Source organism: Zasmidium cellare (genome assembly GCF_010093935.1).
Source record: "Zasmidium cellare ATCC 36951 unplaced genomic scaffold M409scaffold_16, whole genome shotgun sequence".
NCBI lineage: Eukaryota > Fungi > Ascomycota > Dothideomycetes > Mycosphaerellales > Mycosphaerellaceae > Zasmidium > Zasmidium cellare.
Window position 1 is genome coordinate 31,816 of NW_022986960.1, and position 17,778 is coordinate 49,593.

At 54.9% G+C, this 17,778-nt stretch overlaps 9 protein-coding genes across 9 annotated transcripts; 5 read left to right on the forward strand and 4 right to left on the reverse strand.

Annotated features, from left to right (window-relative positions):
* Window positions 1-946: 946 nt before the first annotated feature.
* M409DRAFT_54224 (uncharacterized protein) lies at window positions 947-3,213 on the forward strand (the record flags this gene model as incomplete). The annotated part of the gene is made up of 4 exons (XM_033812643.1): window positions 947-1,108; window positions 1,152-1,231; window positions 1,351-2,677; window positions 2,731-3,213. 4 exons carry the CDS (start codon window positions 947-949, stop codon window positions 3,211-3,213), a joined length of 2,052 nt encoding a protein of 683 aa, XP_033667894.1.
* A 331-nt stretch (window positions 3,214-3,544) lies between these two features.
* On the reverse strand, window positions 3,545-5,087 carry M409DRAFT_66117 (uncharacterized protein; the record flags this gene model as incomplete). The annotated part of the gene is made up of 2 exons (XM_033816796.1): window positions 3,545-4,360; window positions 4,413-5,087. 2 exons carry the CDS (start codon window positions 5,085-5,087, stop codon window positions 3,545-3,547), a joined length of 1,491 nt encoding a protein of 496 aa, XP_033667895.1.
* Window positions 5,088-5,396: 309 nt separating this feature from the next.
* Window positions 5,397-7,759, reverse strand: M409DRAFT_22446 (uncharacterized protein; the record flags this gene model as incomplete). The annotated part of the gene is made up of 3 exons (XM_033806334.1): window positions 5,397-5,613; window positions 5,668-7,661; window positions 7,715-7,759. The coding sequence occupies 3 exons, from the start codon at window positions 7,757-7,759 to the stop codon at window positions 5,397-5,399; spliced, it is 2,256 nt and encodes a 751-aa protein (XP_033667896.1).
* A 314-nt stretch (window positions 7,760-8,073) lies between these two features.
* M409DRAFT_22447 (uncharacterized protein) lies at window positions 8,074-9,318 on the forward strand (the record flags this gene model as incomplete). Its single annotated transcript, XM_033806335.1, has 2 exons — window positions 8,074-8,110; window positions 8,171-9,318. The coding sequence occupies 2 exons, from the start codon at window positions 8,074-8,076 to the stop codon at window positions 9,316-9,318; spliced, it is 1,185 nt and encodes a 394-aa protein (XP_033667897.1).
* Window positions 9,319-10,021: 703 nt separating this feature from the next.
* On the forward strand, window positions 10,022-11,773 carry M409DRAFT_22448 (uncharacterized protein; the record flags this gene model as incomplete). Its single annotated transcript, XM_033806336.1, has 1 exon — window positions 10,022-11,773. One exon carries the CDS (start codon window positions 10,022-10,024, stop codon window positions 11,771-11,773), a length of 1,752 nt encoding a protein of 583 aa, XP_033667898.1.
* Window positions 11,774-12,298: 525 nt separating this feature from the next.
* M409DRAFT_22449 (uncharacterized protein) lies at window positions 12,299-13,402 on the forward strand (the record flags this gene model as incomplete). Its single annotated transcript, XM_033806337.1, has 1 exon — window positions 12,299-13,402. The coding sequence occupies one exon, from the start codon at window positions 12,299-12,301 to the stop codon at window positions 13,400-13,402; it is 1,104 nt and encodes a 367-aa protein (XP_033667899.1).
* A 70-nt stretch (window positions 13,403-13,472) lies between these two features.
* Window positions 13,473-13,937, reverse strand: M409DRAFT_22450 (uncharacterized protein; the record flags this gene model as incomplete). The annotated part of the gene is made up of 1 exon (XM_033806338.1): window positions 13,473-13,937. The coding sequence occupies one exon, from the start codon at window positions 13,935-13,937 to the stop codon at window positions 13,473-13,475; it is 465 nt and encodes a 154-aa protein (XP_033667900.1).
* A 1,329-nt stretch (window positions 13,938-15,266) lies between these two features.
* On the forward strand, window positions 15,267-15,766 carry M409DRAFT_22451 (uncharacterized protein; the record flags this gene model as incomplete). Its single annotated transcript, XM_033806339.1, has 2 exons — window positions 15,267-15,660; window positions 15,729-15,766. The coding sequence occupies 2 exons, from the start codon at window positions 15,267-15,269 to the stop codon at window positions 15,764-15,766; spliced, it is 432 nt and encodes a 143-aa protein (XP_033667901.1).
* Window positions 15,767-15,850: 84 nt separating this feature from the next.
* M409DRAFT_66121 (glycoside hydrolase family 13 protein) lies at window positions 15,851-17,368 on the reverse strand (the record flags this gene model as incomplete). The annotated part of the gene is made up of 1 exon (XM_033816797.1): window positions 15,851-17,368. One exon carries the CDS (start codon window positions 17,366-17,368, stop codon window positions 15,851-15,853), a length of 1,518 nt encoding a protein of 505 aa, XP_033667902.1.
* Window positions 17,369-17,778: the final 410 nt, after the last annotated feature.

Consider the following 17,778-nt stretch of genomic DNA (forward strand, 5'->3'; position numbering starts at 1 on the left):
GGAGTCGCCTGCTGAGGAGTCTTGATGATGGGGGCGGATCTTGGTAGTATGATCATGACTGCTGGAGGTGTCGAAGAGATGCTTGTGCATGGAAGAGGTTTGGGTGCTGGGCCCGTCATGCCTTCCTTGCCGTGATGAGGAGGCAGAAAGTGCATCCAACGCGACGCTTCCACCCCCACTCTCTTCTCCCACTCCAAATCATCAACAAACTCAAGATGCGATGGATCGAGCAATTCTCATGCCTGAAATGCCCAATGTAAGTCTCATCATTCTCGAGCAGCGATCATGCGACTTGCAGCTGATCATCCACTTCAGATTCTACGAAGGCAGCCGCCCAGAAGTTCTTGCCATGGGCCGTGATATGGGACTGCTCTTGCTCTGGATACGTTTCCTCCCGTCTCCGCCGTCCATATTCTGCACCTCGCAAGTACCATGCGAGCTCATGTCGTCTCAGGCCGGCAGCTCAACATCACCATCGACATACGCATGTTCGAGCACTGGGCTCGCACGCAAGCCCTGCACGTAGTGCTCATCCTACTGTGCTTGCTGCGGACCCTGGTACTGTTGATTGAGGTACTCTGGAAAGAAGAAGGGACTTGGTACATGCGTGGGAGGGTCGAGGTGCAGTTTCCGGACCGTCTCGACCTGGTGATACCGCACGCCGTGGAGGGAGCATGGGAAGTTGGCGGTTGAGGCTAAGACATGCTTCTGGTGCACGGGAATGATCGTGAAAGAAGGGTAGGACAAAGAAGTGCAACAGCTTCATTGGTGAAACACGACGTTATGTCAGGGTGATTCGCTTCTTGTCTCGCCGTATCGTCTGTCTCGTCATGGTCATCATCATCAATGACTTCTGCAATCCCCGGCAATCCTGCGAGAATCCTATCGCTCAGGAACGCTATCCCCTTTCTCGCACGACATCATCAACCCACCACCTCAGCACAGCATGATTGCCACAACCCAGCAACCAGCTCAGCCCGATCTGCTCCTCTTCGTAAATCTTCTCCTGACCATGGCCATCGCATATCTCTGTACCAGGCCGCCAACATCTCGAAGACGGGGATGTATGGGTCCCTCAGATCGAGCTGGCGCTGTGAGGATTCTGGACGTATGTCGACGTCGCAGCGTAGCTAACATGCGTACGATAGCAGTTAGAGGTCTTGTGCGATGCGAATGACCAGGGAAGTATCGAGAGCGAATGGCTGATCGAGGTAGGCCTTGGCGGCGAGATGTGTGAATCGAGGCGTGTGTATCATCAATTGGTAGTATTGGTCTTTCTTGAGTGTTTGGCGGTTGCTTTGTGAAAGATTCTGCCGTGCCTTCTTCCTGATATGACTTCACTTGAAGCAGGGACTTGCCAGGGTTTGGTCCTTCCTGCTCTGAACAGGACTTGCACTTCGATCCGATCTCCAAGCTCGACTTCACCTCCTCCTCTCCATCACATCCGCCCGCCATGCCGTCCCGCAAAAGCGACTCGAGCGAGACCAAGGCCGAGTCGCGGCGCTCTTCTCTCCGCCGGCTCAGCTCCATCGCCTCGTTCCACACCCTCAACCCCTTCACCCGCCGCCGCTCCAACAACAACGTCACCGGCATCTCCTCCTCCACCAGCAACGCCTCCCTCTCCAGCAGCACCCTCGCCCATCCCCCCGACAATGCCAAGGACAAGGACAAGGACTTCAACTCGTCCCAGATCTTCACCGAGCACGACAACATCCAGGCCGTCCCTCCGCCACCCACGCAAACACAAGTGCAGTACCCATCCCGAAGAAGCAGCTACATCTGCCTGCCTGACGACCCCATCGGAGGCATGCCGCGCAGCAGGACCTTCAGCAACTTGCCGCTCCTGACTCGAGCCAAGAAGTCAAACAACCCCTTGGTGCAGTCCAAATCGCATGCGCGACTTCCTTCTTCCCTACTCTCGGCGAGTCGGCTGCCATCTCCCTCCGCATCCACCAGGAAGCATTCCTCCACCACACGCTTGGCAGCAGTCGAGAACCTGCCCAGGGGCAAGAAATTGAGTCGATCGGATACAGAGCCGCTGCTGCATGCCGCCTACGAGCAGAGCCCCGGATATCACCGATCCACGGCCTTCAAGGAGAACATCTCACTCAGCCCCATCAAGCCCCTTTCCAGCATGGACATGCTCGACAGCGACAGCTTCTACTCGTCGAGTCCACCTTCACGCACATACCAAAGCCGCCATGCCCGCTCTCAGTCTCGTGAGGTCTTGCAGCAATTGAGCAGTTCGGCCAACACTCTTTCCGGCTCCACTCTATCCCTCTCCAAGTACGAGCAACTTCCAGCTGGAGCCTACAAGCGCCTTTCACAGAAGTATGAGAGCAGTCCAGAATATCGCAGTTCGAGGGACCGAGCACCCACGCCAGGCAAGCCCGTCCAGAGGTGGAATTCGCAGCCCGTCCTGACCAACAAGAGCAATCGCATCTCACCGCATGGCGAGATCAAGCAGACGAGGTTGATGTCCGCGAAGCAGGCACCCACACCACCACCACCACCCAAGACACCTTTGAGAGATATAATACTCGAGCAGCCAAAGTCGAAGACGGATGAGAACCAGCCCGGCCATGTTCGTCAAGTCTCTGAGCAGACACCCATTGCGCAGTCTCAACCAGTGCAATCCAGATCCAGAGCCCAGACCCTCGAGCCGACAGCGGGATCGGTAAGTAGTACTTCCCACCGAACACCTCTCTTCCACTAACATGCTTTTGCAAGGTCTACCGCGCCGAGCCCCTTGCATACTGGACCGGCCGATTCTCCTCCCTCAACGACCGATACCGCAACCAAGACCTGCTCGCCTCAATCAACCTCGGGCCCGAATCCCCTTCCAACCAATCGTCACCCTTCGCTCACACAAGCGACAAGTCCAAATCCGAGACGGACAAGATGCACACACCTGCCGCCAACACCGCCCGCATGCGCCGCGCCGTCGAACGTCTGTACTTCCAATGCGCGAATGACGAAGCCCGTGAGAGTTTCTTGAAATGGCAGAAGCAGCTGGCGGTTGCGCTGAGTCTGCCGGAGTTGGCGAGGCCGGTAGTTGGAAAGAGCTGCGCGTTGGAGATGAGCCTCAGGGAAGGCGGTCAGCAGGGTAATGGGTCCTCGCCGGGGATGCCGCTGAGTGCCGGACGGAAGATCAGCTTCATGGATCGGTTGCTGGGACGGAGACAGAAGAGCTTGGTGTCGTCGGGTGGGTGATGGAAGACGAAGATTCGAGTTGGCAATTTTCCAGGTTACAGAGTCGGGATACAATATGCGCTGTCGAGGCGTAGAACGCAAAGTACGGTAATGTGTAATCGAGATGGTCAACCGACCTTGTAAGTCGAACAAGACGTTGTATACTCACGAAGTAATAATGCAAGGATCAGAATGCCACTTCATGCCCATGTCAAACAAACTCCCTCCTTCTTTCTCGTATCCGTGATCCATGGTATATCGATATCATTCCCCCTAAAAACGCCTCGCTATGCCCAAAATCCACACTTCTTATAATCATACACTCCTCCTTCTCCTAAACATCTTCTCATCATCAACTCTTCCCAGCAGCAGCAACAGCCCTCGCCTCGGCCATCTCCTTAGCAGCCTTCTTCCTCGCCGCCGCCTCCTTAAAATACAACCCCATCTGATCCATCCTCGTGACGAAAAAACTCCCCCTCCCCCGAAACTCCTTCACCAACACATTCAAATCCCTTGCAAATTTCACCGCCTTGTCGTAATCTTCCATGCTGCCGACGTCGCGGATTAGGTAGCCCTTGACGCTTTCCATACGCTCGCCTTCCATTTGCCAGAGGCGGATTTGGTCGACGACGGTGGGGGGGAGGATCGGGGTGTGTGGGCGGTGGAGGACCGGGTGGGCGTGGGAGGTGAGGTAGTCGATGATTTGGTTCGAGGTGATTCCCAAGGTGATGGCGGATTGGATGGAGGGTTTGGTGAGTTTGGCCGTGATGAGGTTGGGGTAGCGCGTGTGGAGGTGGGCGAAGAGAGAGAGGATGGAGATGAGGAGCGGGGAGGAGGTGTAGGCGTAGAGGCGGTAGTTGGTTTCGAGGATGATGTAGCCTTTCGAGGTGGCGGTTTCGGCGAGGGAGGAGGTTGGGGCGGTGATGGTCGTCGTCATGGCGGTGCTGTTGGTGAGGGCGGGGCTGTCTGAGGTGAGGGTTGTGGCGAGGCGGGTTGGGTAGTAGCGAGAAGAGTCTCCGGAGCGGCGGTAGACGATGCCGAAGTCGGTGAGGTCTTCCAGCATGCGGAGTTGGGTGGGCGTGAGGTTGGAGCTGCTGTATGAGACGCCGAGTTCGAGGGATCCCAGGGTGAAGAGGAAGGACAAGACGTCCACCGGGTCCATTTGGAGCTGCCACCATATCAGTATGATACCATCTCCAAGCAGGATATCTCAATCTCACCGCGGGACACTGATCCAAATACAAACACAACAAACTCCACACCTGCGCATTGCTCTCCTGCAGCAAGAACGTAAACCCCTCCGTCGTAATCACCCTCTGCCTCCCCCCACCCCTCAAAACCACATACCCCCCATCCTGCAACAACTTCTTCGTCCCGGGCGTGATCTCCACCTCACCGCTCAAACTCGCATTCGCACTGCCCACGACATAATACAATATCGCCTCCCACTGCCGCCGCGCAAACGCATCCAGGTACTCGACCGTCACGGGCGTCTTATCCGGCGTCGAACACGCCACGCCGAACGAGCTGTGACTCCCGCCCCCCGTCAACGCCTGCCGCAGACTCTTCGCAAATGCAGGAGACAGTCGATACGCCGTCCGCCCCCCATCCGCGGGATTGCTCTCCTCGAACAGAATCCTCAACCGCTGCAACGTGCTGCGCGCCTGCTCTTTCGCCTGGTTGCTCTTCGTCGCGGGCTTGACCCACGCTTCCAGGTCCGCGGCGGGGAAGGGCGCCGGTAAATATAGCATGGCCATGACGAGGGTTTTGGCGAGGTGAGGCAGCATGCGGCGGAAGATGGCGAGGGCGGTCGACGGCTGCTGGTAGAGTTTGGTGAAGGTGGTGCCCGGTTGCTGTTCGAGGTAGTCCAGCGCCCGCTGCGCTGAGGACGACATCGTGGTGAGGGTGTTAGGGAGGGTAAGGGGGATGTCGGGGGTCCAGCAGCGGCGGGCGGTGGTCGATATGGATCAGATTCATCCCATGGCGTCCATGACGGGCATGAAGTGAGGTACGAGTGTCGGCTTGGCCCAGGCAGACGAGGCGAGCGGGTAGAGCCGTCGACTTCATCCGATCACAACAGCACATGGACGAATAGATCTTGCACATGAAACTAGTCATCGTTCAAGACAGCATATCAAAGGCCTTCTCGCACAAGAGGTATCTCGTCCCAAACGCCAATTCCCAATCATCAGTCGTTTCATCAATCACTCCTCCATCGCATCCGGATCGACCTCGCCATCATCGGCTCCAGCATTCTGCTCTTCCCACTCTCGCTCCACCTCAGCGGCCACAAACTCCTCATATGACTCCAAACTTGACTGGATGTGGATCTTGAAGTTGATGATATACTGCAGCATACGCTCCAGCTCGGTGTGAAGTTCCTCTCGCAGCTCGCCGGACCGCAGTGTGAGTTGTTCGTACCTGTATCGAAGTCAGCATATTTGTGTCAAGATAAGATGGAGCATCGCGACTTACTCAAGATTCACGCTCATCTCCCTCTGCTCCATGAGCTGTACGGACTCGCCCAGTGTCGAACGCATCCTGTTCAACTCTTTCTCCATCTTTTCGATCTGCGCATCGCTGGCCATTGACTGCGCCGATGACACATCTCGCATACCGTCGAACTCCTCTGCTGCTCCTTTAACTCGGTGCTTCAGGGTTTCAAGCTCGGCGTGCTTGTCTTCCAGGGCTTCCCGAGTCTTGTCCAGCATATCGACTTTGGCCATGTCTTCTTCCAGTCCGACGTTCCGCTTCTCAGAAATCTCCTTGCGCAGGTCCTGCAGCTGACGCTTCATGGTCTTGAGATCTGCGTGTGGGAGAAGATGTTGCGGTTGGTAGCCATTGCTCGAATCTGCAAGCAATCGATCCGAGGACGATAGAGAATGCGAGTTTGAAGCACCAAGCTGCGAAGTGGTGAAGTCAGGTCCAGAGTTGATGTTCAGGCGCAGCTCGTAGTCGTTTCCTTTGGCGTTCTGAGCGGATGGCGGTATGATCCCAACTTGATACCCTTGGGCGTTAAATTTCTGGACTGTACTCTCGAGCTCGTCGAGTCTGGCTCCAGTCTCGGCCTCCTTCTTCCCAGTTCGCTCCTTGGCCTCCTCAAGCCTCTGCTGTGTCGCCTCGACGCCTTTGCTGAGACGCTCGCGCTCGGTGTTCATGCGGTCGATATCCTGCACACTCAGCCCTTGCTCGTCGACTTTCTGCTGCAAGTCGTTCCGCTCGGCCTCTGCTTCGGCCATCTCAGCTTCGCACTTCTCAATCTCCTGCTGCAGAAGATCCGCTCGATGGCTGTACTTCTCCACCTTGGCGTTCATGCTGTCGTTGTACACCTCAAACTTCTGCCGATCCTCCTCCAGGATTTTGATCGTCTCGTCCAGCTTGGCCAGTCGTGGAGCATTCTTACTCAACTCATCGATTCGCGCTTGCAGCTCCTTGGACTCGGCCTCGAACTGTCGCATTTGGTCCAGATTGGCCGAATTGGCTTGTTCAAACTTGACTGCCATCGCATCGACGAGAGGCTGGATTCTTCGCTTCGCTTCCTCTTCCTCGTCGTCATCATCTTCGATATGTAGCCACTCCTTGTAGGCCGCGGATAGAAAGTCGAATGTGATGCGATCTGCACTGACGTCGAACCCAGCTTCAATACAGGCATCATCCCACATGCCCGTGCTGTACTGCTCCATCATCTTTGCGAGCTGCATCATCCAATGCAGAAGGCCCAGGAACGTGCTCCAGTTACCTCCACCTACCGCACCCAGCGCACTCTTGGAGATATTCTTCTCAAATGGGTATCGCATTAGCTTGAGGAGAGGAGGGACTTCGGCGGCGATGTTCTTCTGAAAGCGGTATGCCGGATCGATTTGGTGGTACAGGAACTGAAACATCATGTCAAAGTCTTTCTGCGTCGGCGAGGACATGAAGTTGGGCGTGATGGTGTGTTTCGTCTCCATCTCGAAGTTACGCTGGGTCAGGAACTCCATAAGCTCCTGGCCCATCATCTTCCGCGTGTTGGGGTCTTTTAGCCGTCGTGGGTCAGTGGGGATGGCAGTGGAAGGAGGCGCCGTCGCAAAGAAGGATTGATGCGCTGCAGGGCCGAATGCCGCTGAAGGTCTCGCACTGTAGACACTGCTTCTTCGCTGTGTACTGGCGTCGAGTTGCGGGGGAGGAGCGGGTGTACTCGTGATGGGCGCAAAGCTCTTTCTGCCGCCCGTGCTGGCGAACAAGTTCTGTGTGCTCGGTCGCTGCACTGTAGAGAATCCCATACCCGCCAGGTTGTCGCCAGACGATGATCGGTGGAACATGGGCTGCGAAGGTCGTCCCGGCGCAAGCGACATGCGCGATCCAGACGTCGAGCGGGCGTGGTTCGTGGAGTATGGCGCCTGATTGAAACCCGAGGTCGAATTGGATCGCTTCATGGCGGAGGACGGCATCGGGATGGCGGAGGCATTGTGGGAGACGGGCCCGAGAGTCTGCCATGTTTGCTGTTAGCATCGTCTCAATCGAAGGCCGTGTCGCAACTCACCTCACGCTGCCGCCGGGCGGAGAAAAGACCCGATTCATGTGCCATCGCGGTCGCGCAGTATCCAACTGTTCAATCCAACGGCTGTAGACTGTTGGCGGTAATGTCATGCACAGTTGTGAGTGTTGGCGGTGGTTTTGGTGAAGTCTTGGGCGTCGCGCTTGCACATGTAAACAATGCCAAGCGTCGTTGCGAGGGAGCAGATCTCAGGCAGGTCAGCCGAGCGATCATCGCCTCGGCCCAGCAGCCATTTGCCGATGAGGTGAACATCACAACACTCTCTCACTTTCCCTCTCACTTTCATAACAAGTGAAGTGTTCTCCAATCAATCGACGTCAATATTTGAAGGGAGATCAGTCAAGATGGTCCGCGAGGACCTGGTTGAGGGAGCCGTCTCTTGTACGAGAAAGAAGTCTGGTTGTGATCTCGTGATGGCCGCAGTCTAACATGCATATACAGTCCTCCAAGATCCATCCGTCGCCTCAGCACCCGTCGAACAACGAGTCGCCTTCCTTCGATCCAAGAACCTGACCCAAGATGAGATCGATGCCTCGCTCGCCCGCGTAGGCCAAGCGCCCGCTCCACCCAACTCACAGCCCCCGTCCATCCAGTACCGCCAACCTCCTCCACAGTACGGCAACGGATACCAACAACAATATGGCTACCCTCAGAACTGGCAACAACCGCCTCCAGAAGCTCCCCGGCGAGACTGGAGAGATTACTTCATCGCGGCGACGGTCATGGGCGGGGTGGGGTATGGTTTGTACTGGACGGCGAAACGATACGTTTACCCTCTGATCGCACCGCCAACACCACCTCAGCTCGAGCAGGACAAGGCTAGCGTGGATGCCAGCTTTGAGAAGGCATTTGCGCTGTTGGAGCAGCTGGCTACGGATACACAGGAGCTCAAGGATGCCGAAGCTGCAAGAAAAGAACGATTGGATACTGCGCTGGGAGAGGTGGAGAGCGTCATCAGCAGGATGAAGCAGGCAAATGAGGAACGCGAGCTGGAGGCCAAGCGAATCTCGAGAGAGATCAACGAGATCAGAGACCAGATCCCCAAGGCCATTGAGAAGGAGAAGGAGCTGACCGATACCCGTTTGAAAGATCTGAATGTCGAGATGAAGAGCTTGAAGACGCTGGTTGCCAATAGAATGCAGACGCCCAGCAGAGCCACACCGAGCTTTGCAAGCCCGTCGCAGCAGCAGCAACAGTCACCAATTGCTGGCATTCCCGGTGTTTCTGGTCCTGTCAATGGATCATCGACGCCTCAATCTTCAGCGCCCGCTGTGCAAGAGCCGAACGGTCTTCATTCTCAACCTCCCACAAACGGGGTTGAAGCCAATGGTGCCGAGAACACATCGACAACCACATCTACAGAGCGAAGCAACTCGATGCCCTTCTCGAGTGCTCCCAACCGCGACGGTGCGGGAACACCGTACAGCCGATTACTTGGCAACAAAGCTGCGATACCGAGCTGGCAACTTGCGGCCAAGAAGAAGAATGAAGAACAAAAAGCGGACAACGCTTCGAGTGGGACGGCCACTCCGGTGCAGAATGTTGGCGAGAGTGGGACCGTGACCGAGCAGGTTGATGGTCAGTCTTGAACGTAAGCTAATCTTCTCAATATGTATGAACACCTTGATATGGGCGATATGGAGGCTGGCAAACAGCTATTTCGATTCACACGTTATCATCGCCCTCCACTTCCTTGCTTTGGTCAAGAGCAGTAGTCCATGCAGGGACTCAGCTTCTAACGAAAGCGATGAAGCGCCGTCGACTCTCAGAGTGTCACGTGAAAGGCGGATACCGCTCTGCCAATCGTAGCGCTGCCGAGGAATCCGCTGCGGCCCCACATCATCTTCACAAGCTCACGCCGAATCTTGGGACTTTCCCCAAACTCTCCAAACTCTCCAACCTTTGCTTTCACTTGTACCAACTGCACACGACCTGACAAAAGTTGGACAGTCTGGCCAATTCAAAGGTGAAAATGCAGCTTGCAACACTGCCTTTTTCGATCTCTTCCCCCATCCGGCCATGACTGTCAGCTGGAGAGAGCGCTTTCTGCAGTGGACGTTAACGGTATAGCCTTGGGAGGATCGCCAACGCCGCAAAGGATTCAAAGCCAACCACGGCGAACTTTGGTTCGACATCCCTCGGTACCTGTGCACTACCGAACGCCTGGTATTGAACTCTGTCGACAAAGTTGGCTGGGGCAGTGGAGATAGTGGATAGCTTGTCGAATTATGTCTTCATGGCGAAATCCTCGTCGTCGCCGTCTTCTCTTCTCTCCGCCCTCACCCCCGCAACATGCCAGAGCCGGACAAGGACGAGATGGAGCACCGCGAGGATGAGGTCTTCGAACTCTCGCCCATGCTAGAAGGCGACGAAAGAGATAGCGATGAGATGCGAGAAGACGAGGCGTTGCTGCCGTCGACACAGCAAGACGAAGAACAATCTCGACATGTCCCTCCCGAACCTTCACCACCCGAAACCACCGCACCGAAACAATCGTTTGTGAAGATCGAATTTCTCGACGGATTACGAGGTCTGGCAGCACTATGGGTCTTTGTCCAGCACAAGATGGGCGGCGGCGGCCAGGAATTCGGCTTCGGGCAGAACGGCGATCAGTGGCATTTCGTCCAACTACCCGTTGTCCGTCTCATGTTCGGCACTGGAGGTAACGCTGCCGTTGTCATCTTCTTCGTTTTGTCCGGCTACGTACTCAGCATCAGCTCCTTCCGGAAGCTCAAGCAAGACAAAGCGCCTAAATGTCGCAGGGCTCTGCTCAGCGCACTGATACGCCGGCCTTTGCGATTGTATATCCCACCGATCGTGCTATCACTCCTCGATGCTTTCCTCCTGCACGTCCCCGGCCCTCTGGTACTGCCTCTACCCTGGGATGGTGGAAGACCGCAAGAAGACGGAATCTGGGCGGAGATGAAGTTCTTCTGGGTCAAGAGCGTGGACTACTTCTCCATCTTTCGAGAGCACGGGAGCAACCTCTTTTCGTACCCATACAACGTGGCCATGTGGACTGTACCAATCGAATTGAAGGGAAGTCTACTGGTATTCGGACTCGTCTTCATCTTCTCGCTCGGCATGCATGGTCCAGATCACAAGGTCCCGCTCATGGCCGCATTGATGCTATTTGGTGCATCGGCAATCATGCTACAGAGAATGTGGAAGTGGAGTATGACGGGCTTCGTGTTTGGAATGGTGCTTGCATTGGTGGATACCTGGCCGATTGGGGAGGCAGTCAAGAGAGGATTTACACCACCGGAGAAAGTGAGAGATTTGGGCGAGAAGTTGACTCCAAAGTGGGCGAAGACGACTCCTGGCTGGGTTTCAAGCGCAAGAGAACGATGGACAGCAGTTCGATCTGTGAAGCTCACACCCGAATGGCTTTCGAAACGTCTACCAAGAAGGGCAGAGAAAACACCAAAACCTCCGCTCACACCCCACAAGCCGACACTCTTCGCCCATCTCTGCTTCTACGTCGGTCTCTACCTCCTGTCCGAGCCTTCGCACGCCGGTGACATAAACTACTCGGCCAACACCCCCGGCTGGGTCTGGCTCACCAGCTTGATCCCCGAGCAATACGGCGACGACCGATACTACCGATACTGGCAAAGCTGGGCCTCGCTCCTCGTCGTCTACGCCGTCCTTCGCATCCCCTTCCTCCAACGCTTCTTCTCCACCCGGCCCCTCAAATTCCTCGGATACGTCTCCTTCATGCTCTACCTCACGCATGTCCCCTTCTTCCGCATCCTCCCCGACCGTGTGAGCGCCTTGCTGGGTGATAGTCCCGATCCGCACCTCGTGGGATCATTTTGGGATGGGACGTGGACGGTACCGCAGTGGGGACTCTATGCAATTGATCTGAGGTTTTGGGTTGATTTGGCTATCAATCTTCCCATGACGTTGCTGCTTGCGTGGGTGTTTACAAAGATTCTGGACCAGCCAAGTGTGAGGCTGGGCAAGTGGATTACGATGTTGATTGGCTTGGACGCGAAGAAGCCCAGTAAAGCGACGACGGAGGGTTCGGTTTTGCCATCATGAGAGACGAAACTCTTAAAGAAGCTAATGAGGTATGAAATACGAGTTTCGACGTCACAGTCCACGCCCGCCTATATTCCGCTATGCAAGGTAAGCTGCCGCTGGAAGTCGGGTTCATACTCGCAGGAGGGCTGTCATTCTTCGACACCTGGAATCTCGCGGAAAATTTCAACCAGGCGCTGCGAAACCCACATTTCTAAAGGTCCAGATCCTCACGGCTCCACACAAGAGCTTTGGGAAAGACTCTTCCTATCAATTCCACAGTTCTTCACTCCCGATTGAGCTGAATCAATGCCGCCAAGCGCTGCAGCACGGCTTCAATCCCTGCTCGACGCCTCGCTACAGCAACACGAATCATGAGTAAGCCAATGATCCCCCTGGTTCAATTATCGAATCGCCTACGCACACGCTCAAGCTTGACATTTGATAATGATGCTATCAAACTAGCAACGCATATGGACAGCTTCGCTTGCAGCTGAAGAATGCACTCCTCACCACCACCCACACTCAACATCTCGAACTGACGAGATGGCCAGCACGACACAATCCCCAGAGACTCTAACCTCAGCTCTGACCACAATCTTCACACCGCCCTCCTCATGCCTCCAACGGACATACACCCTCTCCCCCTCCGGACTGGACCACACCGACGCACCCACCGACGGCGTCCTCTCAATCTGGAAAGGCTACACCCTCGACTGCTTTCCCACCGAAGCAGTCCTCGACGACGGCTGGGTCTACATCTCCCCCGGCATTTGCCCCTCCGCCTACTCCATCGCCTCGCAATGGATGAGCGGCGCAGCGACCATGGCGACGTGCTGCCCCTGGTACATGCACGTCTCCGAAGTCCACTACGACTGCGCCTCGTGGCCCGAGACGACCTCCGTCGAAGTCGTGGGGAACGGCACGACCGTCACGACGAGTGGGTATGCGTGGGATACGCCTATAGTTATTGCCTGGGAGAGTAAGGATTTGTCGCTGTTTCCGCATCATCCTACGGAGACAGGGGAGTGGAATGTTGCAAAGGGCATTACGGCTCCACCGTCACCTACTACTGTGCCGCCGATTACGGTGACTGATAATGGGATGTTTATTACCGCGGATGTGATTGAGGGGTCTGGTGGGGGTGGCCTTTCGACAGGGGCGAAGGCTGGTGTTGGTGTTGGGGTAGCAGCGTTCGTGATTCTAGCGATTGTAGCTGGATTCATCCTCTTCTGGAGACGGAGACGAGCGAAGAAAGCATTAGCAGCAGCCCAAGCAAACGAAGACGATGCACCTGCAGAACTGCCAGGCTCGACCTCACATGCGAAGCAACTCGACAGCAAGGCAATCCACGAGAAAGCAGCAACAGATCTAGCCCACGAAGCCGGGGGATACACCCTCAGTCACGAGCTGACGGGAACCCAGCCTGAAAACACATTTCTGCGAGCGGAGCTGGAAGGTAGTACGCAGCCAGAGTTGGCGGGCGATCCAAAGACTGGGCTTGGTGATGTGGGTAGGCGAGAACTTGAAGGCGATATCAAGACTGTTGGAGACGGTGAAAAGGCCGAGTTGGAAGGCGATTTGAAGAAGCCGCCTGATTATGAGAGTTCGCGGGATTATACTGGGGATGTTGCTAAGACTGATCGCTGATAGATGCATACCGCTACCTCTATGTGACAAGAGCACCAGGATGCGTGACAAGAATGATAATAAACCCAATCTACCTCCCAACAATACTCGCATCCCCATCCAACCACATAACCGTCATCCTCCACTCCTTAATCCTCCACACCCTATCCCCATCCTCGACCACATCCAGAAAATACTGCGCCCCACTAGTCAAATGCTTCGTGCTCGTATCCACCCCCTCGCCAGCCCGATGGTGTTGCGCGATCGAATACGCCGTCAAATACGCCGTCTTCGCCCCCGGCTTCGCATCGATCCGGACATTGCTGCAGTTGTGATGCGTGTCCAGGGGAGCGATGAAGTTGTAGAGTTTGGACTTGATGTCTTCGAGGCCGTGCATGGCGCCCGTGCCCATGTCGAAGAGGACGGGCGAGTCTTTGGACCAGGCGGATTCGAAGAGTGGGAGGTCTGCCGTGTCGAGCCCGATTACGCAGCGGTACATGGCGTCGGCGATGGCTTCGCGGGGGGTGAGGCCCGCGAGGGTTGTGGGTTGGGACATGGTGTTGGTTGTGGAAGAGGTCTTGGTGAAGTAGATAGATAGTTGAGACTTGATGAAAGCTGACGGTCCACGCTTGCTACAGAGCGAGAAGACTTGACCGTTATCTCCTCTTCTATATGTACTCACAGCAAAGTCTTCAAGACAAACCACAAGGCTGAGAGCCATTGGCCCAGTCCGTCTTTTCGGCGAACCCTTGACAAATTTCTAGCTGCAAGGGCCCCACCCGGCAGAAATCCTAACACCGTTAAGGCCGACCGTCTTCTCCGTCATGAGCTGGCGCGTTTGCAATGCTGTGCAGGCAGGGTCAAATTATTTCATCGTCGGATTTTGACCTGGCGAGGGTTTTCCGTGGTCTTATTGCCATTCAATCGCGGTCATCCATCGTCAAGTCTTCCGTCAAACTTCCCCTGCTTCGGCTTTCGGCTTTCGGCCTCAGCCTTGTCTCTGAAGACGAGAATATGACCCCGACAACACGACGAAGCATATATATGGCAAACGACTGAATCTCAGAGGGATAAAATACAGATTTCCGACATCCGAATGCTTTCCGTTTCGCTCCCAAGCGTTTCCCTTGCAACTGATTTGCCCTGATCTTGTTACTGGATTGGCTTCAGTCAGCGAAGAGGAAAAACACGAACGAGTCTCGATTGCTTCTCAGCTCAGTGCAGAGTGTGACGAGGAGTGTTGAGACAACCTTCTCGGCGGTGTAGTGCCAGTTCGACTCGAGCTCCTTCTGATTGAGAAGCCACAGCCTCGCGCTAGGTTTCTTGGCATAAGGTGAGTGAATGTACTATAACACTCGCATTTGCAACACTAGTTTCAGCTACGCAGCAGCACGGCTGGACTCTCCGAACTTCTGTGACACGGTTCGCCTGCATGTTGTGTCTGCTGCGATACCGCGTCGTAGGAGATCTGATGCCTCAGGCCGAAACCCGCAGCTGAGGTTGCAGGAATCAATCAAATCTGGGCTCGGCAAGTCTACGACATATCTTCAACCGTTCTGGTCTTAGAATGAAAACAACACCAAATGCGCATCTCTAAAAACTTGTACACCGCCAGTCGGATGACAAGTGTCAGGGTCTAGCCAACTCGATCTGTCCCGTTGCCGGGACGAAACCTCAGCTTGCATATGACTGCGATCAGCTTCACGCCACCGATAGCTTTATAACGACCTTGGAACCATCAGAAGTCGGATGGCACGGAAAAACGCATGATTTCGTTCTTTGGAGCGCTCTTTAGCGATTATCGAGTCAAAGAGCCCAGGACACTGCTACTCAACCCTGAAGGTCGCCCATTTCCGCGTCACAGCGGCCGGCATCTGTACTGGATATGCAGCACCATCATCAGCTACCAGGCTGGCAGAGCCCGGAGTACCGATGCGTCCAAGGCGAGGAGTCCGTTTTCTTAAGCGACAGTTCAGAACCTATGCACACTTCTCACGACGACGAGCTGCCGAACATCGACACTTCCGTGCACGATATACCACTCGGATCGTATGACGCAGATGATATTGGGCCGGGACTGATCAGCGTCTGCAACGCATTCTACGACGCCATGAAGGAGCAAGACTGGACCAAGTACCATCAGCTGTGGCATGACAAGGTTTATTGCAGCTTCTACGATCAGGACTTCCAGTCGGGTCGAGACAGCTCATACACGGAGCAGTTGCAGATTCATTCGGAGTTGAGCGACAGTGAAGTTTTTGAGACCAAGGCGGACGTGAGTGAGTCGAGTGGTTACGCTACGGTGTTTCAGTGGGTGAAAGTAGGTCTTGGACCACACAAAATGCAGATGATGCTGTTGAACGTGTTCAAATGGAGGAAGTTTAGAGGCGAGTGGAGAGTGTACAGGGTTGACAGCATCAAAGCAGAGAACATGTTCTAGATCTACCTCTAAATAGACACAATCAGATTTCACTCACCATCAGCATAGATGTCGTTGTCGAAGTCCACTGGAAATCGATCTCTACCCTCAGCGTCCTTCTTGACCCAAATCGCCACGCTGGTGCCAGGACATTTGAACAAGCCATATCCCTCGTCATCGATGGTGACCTCTCCTTGCTCCCATCCAAGCACATCTGTCCAGACCTCGCCTTTGTGTAGCTCTCCCACAGCCATCCTGACCTCACCTGGGCCGGCGTTGGACATGACGCAAGCGACACCGTCCGGGTGCTCTTCGTTGCCTCGACGAGTAAACCCAATGCATGTAGCATTGTCCAGGTACTCATCTTGCTGACCATAGGCGTATAGCTTTCGCGCCAATGTGATATCTGGGACTTTGTTCCCACAAGATGGCGGTTCGGGGTTGTCGCCTTTGATACCGTACAGATCGCCGTAGAACAGACAAGGATATCCGGCATCTTGTAGCAGAATCAAGGCGTATGCCAAAGGCTTGAAGAAACCTTCGATCTTTGTGTCCATTGTCTGTCCAGGCTGAGTGTCGTGATTCATGACCACCGTAACAGCGTTCACAGGCTCCGCCTTCACCAACGTCCCGTCAAAGACAGTCCGCAGATCTGCCTCTTCCGTCGTGCTCAGTCTCGAGAAGTTGTAGAGAAGCGGTGCATCGAACAACGAGAACTTCCTGTGCATGGCGTCCAGCCATTTGGTCATGGTCTCGACGTCTCCCACCCAGGACTCTCCAACCATGAAGATCTGATCTCCGCACTTTTCCCGCACATATTGCACCCACTCGTTCGTGAACCTTTCGGAGAAATGCTGCACGGCATCCAAGCGGAATCCTTTTAGCGCCGGTCCGACTTCCTTGACAATCCACTCGCCCCAATTCTTGACATCTTCCTGCACCTCCGGATGGCTGTAGTCGATATCGGCAAACATCATGAAATCGGCATTTCCTTGCTCGTCGTCGACGCTCTCGCTCCAGCTCTTACCTTCTCCCTGGATCTTGTAAATTGCTTTCTTCTCGTTCGCAGCGTTGTAGTCCGTTCCCGAGAAATGATACCAGTGGTACTTCATCTTGCTGTACTTGTCTCCTCGTCCGGGAAAATCAAACCCAAGCCAAGCGTTAATCTCGTACGCATCTGAGACTTCCTTGTTCCTATCATTGTCGTCCACTTCGACCGCATGCGCCTTCTCCTTTTTATCTGCACCAACTTTGTGATTGAGCACGGCGTCCCAATAAAGTCCCATACCTAGCTCTTCTGCCTTTTTGGCGAGTTTGAGCAATTCTTCCTTGGTGCCCCATTTCGTTCGAACACCACCCTTTTGATCGAACTCTCCGAGATCAAACAGATCATAGACATTGTAACCGTTGCCTTCAGGACTGCTCGCTTTGCAGCCTGGTGGCAGCCAGACGTTGTCTATACCGCATGCTTTGAGATTGGGAAGAGCCTTGAGTAGGCGCTGATAGTGCTTGCCATCTGCGGGACAGTTCCACTCAAACCCCTGAAGCAGAGTTGCGTTTTCAGGCATAATGTAAAGGGATGTGAGGGTCAGTAATAATAAAAGTGAGGTAGGACAAGCAGGTCGGAGAACGGGCGCGTCCCGTAGGCAGCCTAAAGAGCTCTTCCTCGCCAACAGACACATGCATAATTCTTGGAAGCGGGCCCATCTTCAATGTGTGCCAACCAATCATCCAATCACACGTCGAACGGGTAGGCTCTTTCGTCACTGTTTTGGCGGCGGGACGCACATTCTGGCGGTGTTGCTACGCCAGGAGAACAAGGCAGTGAGATCGCATTGCCCCAACGTAAACGTGGCGCTGCGGTTTGAACGCCTAGACCGAGCTGTCGTGAAGTGGATCAAGCTTGGCCTAGAACGGAGTGTACTCCGACCGCTGGAGGAGTGGTTCGTCCTGGTCGTCTTCACAAAGCTCCTTCTTC